Genomic DNA, 10722 nt, shown 5'->3' with positions numbered 1-10722 from the left:
TCTGGTAACAAGTAATTTTTCCACCACATATGACTAAAAATCATGCCATGTTGACACAATTTAACAACATCTATTGAAATAAATTTATATTAATAATAGTCTAATTAAAATTTTTTGCTCTAACAAATTTTACAAGGTGTTGTGATCAATAAGACTAAAAATGTAATTTCTATCACATAGGACTAAAAATCATTCCATACAGACACAATTTCATCTATTCTTAATTATTTTAACAACATCTATTAAACAAAAATTATATTAATAATAGTTTAATTTAAAATCTTTGCTACAACAAGTTTTACTAAGTGTGGGGATCAACAAATTGGTTTCTAAAGGAAGTCCTCCATTGTAGAAGAATTACTCAGCTTCTCTTCAATTAAGAGATTGAGATTTGTTTAAAAATGTAGTAATTAATTTATAATATAATTATCATTAAGGCTAAACTTAAAATTAAAGGAGAGAGACAAAAAAAGGAAGTTCCTTTGACACTTTCCCTCCAAAAAAATGCTCTTTTGACTTCCTCTTGTGGTGCTAGCTGGAAGACAACGTCGTTTAGCTTTGTTTATTTGCGATTTCACTCTTTTCGCAAGAATCTCTCTACCCATTCTTCTTCTTCTTCTTCCTCCTTCCGGCGGCATTACTCCTCTTTTATCTATGCTCTTCTTCTCTCCGAAGCCCCAGCTCGCATTCCATGGCATCAGAACCAGCGGCCGCGCGCACTGCCGACGTGCTTCTAACCCTCGCGCGCGAGCTCGCTGCCATGGCCGCCGACGAAAGCATCGCGGAATTGATGGCTGCAGAATCAGTCCGCCTCTCACGCAAGGTCTCTCTTCTTGTTCACCTGATCGAAGAAATTCGAGATTTTGCCGTGCGGAATGGCGGCGAGGCAATTTCGTCCTCTTCGCCGGCGGCGAAGGTGCCATGGTCGTGCCTTTCGGAAGTGGTTATTGCGCTAAAGGCGGTGAAGAGGTTCTTTATTCTTCACAGAGGGAAGAGTTCCGGCGAGATTTCAGCTGTGGTGAGTTTTGAAACCGAGATAGAACCTGTGGGTTGTTAAGTTAATGCATATTATGTGTTTGTTATATTGCTTGTTCCGCTGCTTCATTCTTACACTTGGAGAAAAGATCTTCTTTCACCTTTCTTCAGGATAAAAAATTTGATTTTTAAAAGCTTAAGCTTCTTCCTTGGAGAAATTTCAGTTTTTTTTTTTCATTGGGGTTTATGCTCTGTTTTTCTCTTTTTTTTGGTGATAATAAATAATTATGCTATTTTCTTTGAAGTTTGAATGAGATTACTGTAATGCATGAATCTGGAATTCTGGATTAAGCAAATCTTTTTATTTTCTTAAATAATTTACATCACTATAATTAATTCTATCCTAAAGTGTTCAAGCAACAGAATTTCTAATTGACATATATAATATTTTTTACATGCCACTGAAAATGATACTGATTTAGCCTAATGACTGTTTTATAAAGGAATCAAACTGCAAAAACATGACAATCCAATACCAGTATGTTGCATGGCAGCTGGAGAAGGCCTTGGGGAACATACCCTACGAGTATTTCAAAATACCTGATGAAGTCCAGGAGGAGGTATAATCACATATTATTTTTATTTCATTTACTCCCTTTTTATCCTACAAATTATAAAATCTTCAGCTTATGGAGCCTGCTTTTGATGCTTTTTCTCTAGGCTGAATTGGTGCGTGCACAGCTTCGAAGAGAAACTGAGAAGGTTGGATCTGTAAATCTGCTGATATTTCAGGAAATGTTTACCTTGTTATCATCCTTAAATGCAAAAGCTCTTAAAAGGCAATCTCAATTTAAGTTGGAAGAAGTAAAATATGAGCCTGAGAGCTATATTGATCCGGATTTGTTACACATAGTTATAATTGTTGCTAAAGTCAGCGGTAAATCTCAGTATTTTGCTGAGAAAATGGCTCCAAATCTGATTGAAAGACTTAAAAAATCTGGTTTTGTTGATCTTTCTGGTAATTTAAAAGCTGAGAACAGGTCAAGGGAATCCGGAAGGAGCATGGAAGAAGAGAGTGAATCTGATTCTCCTGTGATTCCGGAGGATTTTCTGTGCCCTATTTCTCTAGAACTCATGAGAGATCCTGTTATTGTTTCGACAGGCCAGGTATCTTTTATAACTTCATCATTTGGCCTTGTGTTTATGTTATGGTTGGTGTGTTGACTCAGTTTGAGCCTGTTGGATTTGACTAGAATTTGAAATTAATGTGTTTAGGATGACTCGAATTGGACTCAAAATCTTTATATATTTAGATTTGAGTTAGTTCGTCAACCTTAAATTAGCTCGAGTTGACTTGAATCAATCATGTTTTAGTAAAAAATAAGGTATAGGTGTGTTAGAAGTGGTTCAAATCTCTATAATTAGTTATTTTTCATACAACTTAACTACTAAAAGCACTTGTTGTGAACCCAAATGCCTGCGATAATTGGCATTTTGGATCCCATTTCAATCGAGTTATGTTTTGTTCGAAATGGAGTTGAAAAATGCACGCATTTCTTATTTACATACATGGCACTTTTTGGTGCTTTTAAGGCTATGCGTGAAAGTGTTTATTTCACTTTTAAAAGTGGTAATAATGTCATTTTTTATGTGATATTAAAGATGTGAGTGTTATGTGTGTAAATAAGACAGTTTAGGTGTGAGATATTTAAATATATAAGAATTGTGTGCAATATATGTGAGTTGAGTTACGAACTTGTAACTCAGTTCAAAATTAATCGAGTTAACTTTGAATTGACTTAAAACTCGAGCAAATCTAAAGCAAAATTGGCGTTCCTTGTTTCCATTTTGCTTCACATGAATTCTCTTACCACCACATTAATTAACAATTCAGAACTTTTCATGCAATTGCAAGGTTGACTATTAGTAAACAAATTTTGCAGACATATGAGCGCTCTTCTATTCAGAGGTGGGTTAATTGTGGCAACAGAACATGCCCCAAAACTCAGCAGAAGCTACAAAACCTAACTTTGACTCCTAACTTCGTCCTGCGAAGCCTAATCATGCAATGGTGCGAAGCTAACACGATTGAACAACCGGCCCAATCCATCAGCACGACAAAAAATAATCATTCCCTCAGCGGACTCACCGGAGAAGGTTCTTCAATTCATGCCTTAGTTTCTAAACTCACAAGTCCATCACCGGAGGATCAAAAATCCTCTGCAGCTGAAATCCGCCTCCTCACGAAATGTAGCACGAAGAACAGGACAATGTTATCAAAAGCTGGAGCAATTCCAGCTCTTGTGAGTCTCCTAAGCTCAAATGACCAGAAAATTCAGGAACATGCTGTAACATCCCTTCACAACCTCTCCATCTATGATCAGAACAAAGAAGTTATAATCCTTGCAGGAGCCATTAATCCAATTATTGAAGTTCTCAAATGTGGAAACATGGAAGCTAGAGAGAATGCGGCAGCTGCAATATTTAGTTTATCACTGATTGATGAGAACAAGATAAGCATTGGTGCGGTGCCTGGAGCCATGGAAGCGCTGATAAAGCTGCTTGAGACTGGTAGCCTGAGGGGGAAGAAGGATGCTGCTTCTGCCTTGTTCAATCTGTGTATTTATCGAGGAAACAAGGGGAGGGCGATACGAGAAGGGATCATTGGACCATTACTTCTGATGCTTAAGGATTCTGAAAGTGGATTCATGGTGGATGAAGCGCTGACACTTTTATCTCTTCTTGTCAGCCATGAAGAGGGGAAGGAAGCTGTAAAGAAGGCGAATGCGGTATCGATTCTGGTCGGTTTTGTGAGTACAGGGAAGGAGCGAAACAAGGAGAATGCGGTGGCAGTGCTGCTTGGGATTTGCCAGGAGAACAGGGAGAACCTTGCTTGTTTGGGGAGGATGGGTGCTGTTGTTCCTCTTAAAGAGGTGGAGAAGAGTGGCACAGATAGAGCAAAGCGTAAGGCTGCTGCTCTTCTGGAGCTATTGGAGAAGATACAGATTCACTGATCTTTTAGCTTTTTTATTTTTTTTTTCAAGTTTTTGTTTTGTTTTTGAAAGGGTGATGGGTAGAATTCAGATTGTTGGGATTTTTCAATTTGTTTCTAACCATTGTACTGAAAGTTTGGCCCTTTTTAGGAAAATATACATTTGTATACAATTCTCATGTATTTACATATCTCACAACTAAACTTTCATGGTTACATAGCATTTTGATGCTGTAAAAAAAATATAGGAGTGCTATTTTTTTATGTGATATTAAAGATTTGAGGGGTTTGTGCGTAAATATGAAAGTTTAGGTGCAAGATATGTAAGTTTAGGTGTGAGATATGTAAGTTCATAAGAATTGTGTGCAATGTATGTAAATGCCATTTTTTTTTTAATTATACAGCCAACCTTTTTAGCTATTCTGTGTGCTAAAAGAGGAGCTGTAATTCATGTTAGTTCATGTTCTTACCAAGTATTTCACTCTTTGATGTAATGCAAGAGGTTTCCATTCATTGAGCATTGGCTTGTTTATTTTAGTTTGAGTCCAACGGTCAAAAAATTTGTTTTTCCTCTGATTTGATGATTTAACTTGACCATTTAAATGTGTCCATAAGAACAAGTTTGGTCTTTTTTCGATTTCGTGTCGTCTCGGCCAGAAATTTTTTTAATAGGGTGCACATATTAATAATTTTAAAAATAGCTTCAATCTTATTTATCAAGACTTGTAACTAATATTTTAGATTTTATTTTTTTTTAATATAAAGTTCATATAATTTTGGGGGCAAGAAAATAAAAAACAATAATATTATTTGAAAGTCTTATATAATTATTTTATTAAGAATTTTATAATTATTTTATTAGATATTATAACATAAAAATTCTTTAATATTTTTAAACTCGAATGCTTAAGATTTATCAATTTATTTAAATGTAAATGGTAGACATTTTTATTTATAAAATTGTTTAATAACCCTATATTTTAAAATGTCTTAGAAATATTAATTAATTACTTTATTAATATTATAGTACACAAAATAAATGTGAGTTAAGAATTCAATACAATTATAACTAATAATATAATTAAACTTAAATAAAATATTATTAAAAATTAGTTTAAAATTAAATTATTATTTATATTATCAACTAAAATGATCATAAAACTAATTAAGAAATAAATAAAAAGCACTTTCATTTAAAATTTATGAACATGTTCATTAAGATGCTCCGTTAAAACTCCATTTTGAATTAAACCCCAATCTAAAATATAATTAAGAATGTAATTTAATATAAATAAAATAAGATTAAAATAATTTAAAATTATATATGTTTTATATTATTAACTTAAAAATACTTAAATTCACTCAAATTTCTCAAAAAAATAAATAAATAAATAAAGCATGTTTATTTAGTACAAAACTACTTTAGAAGTATGCAAAACTAAAGTATAAAAAATGAAAAAAAATAATAAAGAAATGCAAAAATGTTGAATTAGCCTTGTTCCTTGTTTATTCATGGATTATGATGTTTTACATTTATACCACTCGATTCCTATGTATTTACATATCTAATCCCTAAACTTTAATTTTAACCTATATGTTACCGTACTTCCTTCTAAAATTTTAAATAGTGGTACTTTTGAAGTGAAAGATTTGGGTGGTATAAATGTAAACATAGAGTTTGGGTATTAGACATGTAAATATATATGCATTTTATCGTTCCCTTTAACCCCCACATACAAAAATAACAACGTACAAGTACTATTTCTTAAATTGAAAAACACAATTGAACCTCTTGAGAATTTAGATTACCATGTGAAACAATTTCTGATTTCAAGTGTATTAATTTGATTTTTTTGAGGTCCGAAAATCATTATGTATATATGGCCATTACTTCATTTTTTTATTAAATTTAATTTATTGGGTCGGGGGTTAGCGGGGGCATGGGCATTTAGTACCCTCAGTGTTGCTCCACCCACACTTACTAACAAGGAAAAAATATTACGTCCAGACGGCCAGCTGTCGGGCACCACGCCGCCAAACGGTGCGTAAAACATTCTCATTAACAAGAGTTTGGATTCACACTTTACAGTATTATAAAAAATACTATTATTATATCGATGCCCTAAAAGATATTCTTTCCAACATTTTGGTTTTTGTTTTGTTTTTTTTTTTTTTTTTTTTTTTTTTTTGAGAGGACATTAAAATATTATTCTCATAACATCCTCCCTTAATTATCACTTCCGCCGAATCGTGCTTGGTAATGCTTTTATCAGCCCGATTGGGGTTGTGGCGAGTAGACGAGTAGTCTCAAATGAGTATGTTTGGCGCAGCTACAGCTTATTGAATAATATGCTAATAAGCTGATTAAAAATAATCTGCTGATAAGATAGGTGTGGTGGCAATTAGAAATTTTTATTTTTTTGGAAAAGCCAGATCGCTGTCAGAAAGCTGCCACCGCACCTAAATAGGTGTGTTGTGAAAACCCTCTTTTTAGTGTTTTCAAAACGCATAAGCTACCAAAACGCAATTTACCCAAATAATCCAGATGTGTTTTCAAAATGTCGCCGCACCAATTAAGCTGCCCCAAACGGACCCCAAGCCTTGCAATCAACTCAATTTCCCAAAACTTGTTTCCTAAATTCCTCATGACATTTTCTAGACCAAAGCCTTCAATTGATCTGGATCCAAGCCCAAGCCAAGCCCAAATCCAACTTTTAGCGTGAACCCTAATTTTGAGCATAAGATCCAAATTAACCCAAGCCATTGAAATTAACCCATGTTTAATATTTTCCTGCCTTGGTTAGCCTCCTAAGATGTTAATCACATCACCTAAGACCTTGAATTGGTGACATGGACCAAGGTTCCCTCCATCCTCCTAATTTGGCTAAACCCACTTACCCATGAAATCAACCATCAAACCCCCAAGCTTATCACAATTAAACTTCCCCTGACCTCCCTAAGCTAGCTAGCCACCGACCTTGGTCTGGCCAGCCACCCTAGTGGTCGGAAAACTCAAAAGTGAGAGGACCACCATGGTTTAAACTCTAAAATTTGACCCATCCCTTGTGGCTCTCACCCATTGGCTAGATGTGTTGAATTCCCCTCCACCTAAGCTTACTTCCACCAGCCAATGAGGGCCTGAGGCCTTCCCTTTCACCTACTCTATAAATATCCCCCTCCACGGCCAAACTTGAAGATGATCCAATTCCTTAGGGAAACTATGTTGAATTCTTTCCAGAGCTCCTCCTAACTTCCCTGAGTTCAATCCTGTTGTCTTCAGTCACTCATCCCCACTGTCCAAGCCCAATTTCATCTTTGAAATCCAGGGCATTTTTTTGTCATGCCATAAACCTCCACCAATCTCCAAATTGATTTTCTTCTGAGCTTCCCCAGAGCATAAGGAGAAGTTCTCAAGCAAAAGTCCCATCCTTTGAGCCCTCTGCATCAGACCTAGACCAAAGCCGCGCCACCTTCTGATCGAGTTCATACAAAGAATCCATCCCAAAGGAAGGTGACGCTTCGAGCACATTCATGGGACTCCAAGGAAGCTTCTCAAACCACCCAATTGAGGCCTCACCTCTAGGGCCAATGTATAACTCAAAATCCCTAAATATTGGCTTGATTTTATCAATTGTGAAGTAAAGTTGTATTTTATATGCATGTGACCGCATAGATAGGTTCGCCTTGACAAGATGAAGGTGTAAGAATAAATCCCGTGTGATTTGATTGAGAATCGAGCGAGAAATTAGGGTTAGAAAATGAATGGTTCTCGGTTTAGAACAGTAGGGACGATGACCATGAGTCGTCCCATCGTGAGTGTATTGGATGGACGACTTGGATCTTGTTGGACGGGGCAGCGGTTCATAAATAGTGGTATACATGACAGCAGACGCAGATGACAGCGTCAAAACAAAGTGCAATACGTGGAAAGTTTGGAGTTGTCGAGGATTGTGTGGCCGCCGCATGGATAAGTAGGAAAATAAAGCTTTTTGATTTAAAATAATTCAAAAACTTTGAATAGTCATAACTTGGTGTAGAAAATTCATAAAATAAATAAAAATATCACTGTGTTCAATGAATAAAGGAGAATATTATGAAGTAAAGATTAAAATTATTTTTGATGTATTTTATTTTTAATTAATCAAATTCTTCAGAGCTTATTTTAATCCTGAATAATTAAATATTGGTCATCATGGCATAAAATTTGGACGGCTTAATCTTCATGTGCTTATGAGTGTTCTCTGGTTATTTTCAAAGTCAGAGGACACCCCTAGGATTAAAAGCCCCAATTTTCCTTGTTAGGTAGCTTTATTTTAATTAAATAATTCATAAAAAATTTAAATTTAAATCAGAAAAATATGGGATTTGCATTGGTATGTTCAGTGTGGTTAGAGGACCTTAGGAAAATTATAAAATGGGTTTAAATAATTAATAATATTATCTTATGTAATTAAATCATTAAAACCAATAGAAAAATAATAAAATAAAATATAACTCAAAAAATCACAAAAATTGGTCTACATAGAAGATAATAAACATATTAAGTCTCTTTAAAAATTTGAAGTCTATTTGATTTGCCTAAGGAATCAAAGTCTATTTTTCAAAATGAGTGAGATTTTTACACTAAAATAATTATAATAAATAAAATATACTTCAAAAAATTATGAAAAGTGGTTTAGAGTGATCATTGTGACTAGGGCTACTCAAGAAAAATAAAATTGATGTTAAAATAAAAATTTCATTTTTGAGCTATTTTTAAATTTAAAATAATTTAAAATAATTTAAAATCACAAAAATAAGAAAATGCACCAAAATATCACAAAATATTCCTTGATTACTTGGAACCACTTAAAATATTTTCTTAATTTTTTTAATATAGTTATGTATTCTTAAATGCCAAAAATATATTTTCTTTAATTTTGCATGAAAATAATTACAATAAATAAAATAAAAATCACAAAAAAGTAAAAATTATTTCTCTGAGTACTTCAAACTCAAAGGAACTTAAAAAAATATAAAAAGAATCTTTAAGATCAAATTATATTTTCTATTTAATTAGCCATCAAAATTAGCAAATAATTAAAATAATTACAATAAAACTCAAAAAATTATGAACTTTTCCTAGAGGTCCTCTAATTGAGGTGAACCTCCAATAATTTTCTTAATGATAGAGGATTTTTTTTGTCATCTAAATGAATTAACATGAAAAATCTCTATTTTTGAGTAAAAATAATTACTAAAAATTAAATAAAAATAGAAAATTATAATTTCTGCTCTGATATTTTAATAGACTCATGAGTGGGGCACTAAAAAAATTTTAAAGTCATTTGAGTTAAATTTAAGGGATGATGAGGTGGAAAGCTCTTAGGGCAAAATGGTAATTATGAAATTTTGAAGCTCCAATTAAAATTTAGGTTAAGTCAAAGGGTAAATGGGTAATATTGATCATGATGAACTCTCCTAGATGTTTGAAACATAAGGGTTTAAAAGGTAAAAACAAATTCATCATTTTTCATATAATAAGGATAAAATTGTAATTTTCCTAATTTATTGTGACTTGAAAGTTGATTTAATTGGATGATCCTAAGGTAGTAAGCTTGAGTTAGGAAGATGATAAATTATTCATTTGATGCCCCTAATCGGTGATTATATGATAAGCATGATCTTTCAATAAGAATTAAATCCATTTAATCCCACATTTTTGTTTACTTCAACTTTATCCACGAAAAAAAGAGAACTTAAGGGCTTGGTAGTGAACTAGGCCTGATCTGAATTTGCTTAATGAGGTTTAGAAAAAGAAACATAAACGATCATGAATGCCTTTAAAATACTACTAGCTCAACTTTAATCATAAGCACAAGGTGCTTAATAATTCAGCTTTTAATGTTGTTAGCCTGACATTCTCAGTCTTTACTTTGGGTGACTCAACATTATAGTCTCTTTAAAAGCTGGTCTTTGACCATCAAAATATGGTTTTAATCTGTGCCCATTCACTTTAAATATATTTCCAGTCTTTGGATCTTTAATATTAACAACTCCATAGAGATAGACTTTTATAATTGTGAATGACCCTCACCACCTAGACTTCAGTTTTCTAGAAAATAATTTCAATCTTGTAATGTATAATAAAACTTTCTATCCAGACCCAAATTCCTTTTTTATTATCTTCTAATCATGCAATTCTTTCATTTTCTCCTTATATATCCTAGCATTATTATAAGATTCATTCCTAGTCTTTCAAGTTCATTCAATTGCAATAATCTTTTCTCACCAACATCTTTTAAATTAAAATTAAACTTCTTAATCGCCCAATAAGCTTTATGCTCCAATTCTACTAGTAAGTGACAAATCTTCCTAAAAATTAATCTATATGGGGACATTCCTATAGGTGTCTTATAAGCTATCATATAAGCCCATAATGCAATATCTAATCTAGCAGACCAATCCATTTTATTAGGATTTACAGTTTTTTCCAAAATTCTCTTAATTTCATGATTAGATACTTCTGCTAGACCACTAGTCTGGGGATGATAAGCAGTTGCAATCATATATATAAAATTATAATTTTCCACCAATTTTTCAATTTGTTTGTTCTGAAAATGCCATCCTCCATCAATATTGATTATTCTTGGCATTCCATATATTGTGAAAATATTTTTGATTAAAAATTTTGAAACACTCCAAGCATCACATTGAGATAAAGTTCAATCCACTTTGATACATAGTCCACTGTAATTAATATATATATATATATA

The 10722-nt window shown here is 33.1% G+C and overlaps 1 protein-coding gene across 1 annotated transcript; it reads left to right on the top strand.

The window, feature by feature from the left end:
- The first annotated feature begins 494 nt into the window (after positions 1 to 494).
- LOC110027150 (U-box domain-containing protein 11-like) lies at positions 495 to 4255 on the top strand. The gene is made up of 4 exons (XM_020728461.1): positions 495 to 1018; positions 1479 to 1595; positions 1696 to 2142; positions 2919 to 4255. Exons 1-4 carry the CDS (start codon positions 692 to 694, stop codon positions 3987 to 3989), a joined length of 1962 nt encoding a protein of 653 aa, XP_020584120.1. The 5' UTR covers positions 495 to 691; the 3' UTR covers positions 3990 to 4255.
- The last annotated feature ends 6467 nt before the right edge of the window (positions 4256 to 10722 follow it).

This window comes from Phalaenopsis equestris, unplaced genomic scaffold (genome assembly GCF_001263595.1).
Source record: "Phalaenopsis equestris unplaced genomic scaffold, ASM126359v1 Scaffold000417, whole genome shotgun sequence".
Lineage (NCBI taxonomy): Eukaryota > Viridiplantae > Streptophyta > Magnoliopsida > Asparagales > Orchidaceae > Phalaenopsis > Phalaenopsis equestris.
The sequence above is the reverse complement of the archived record's forward strand: the minus strand, read 5'-3'. Positions and strand labels throughout refer to the sequence as shown.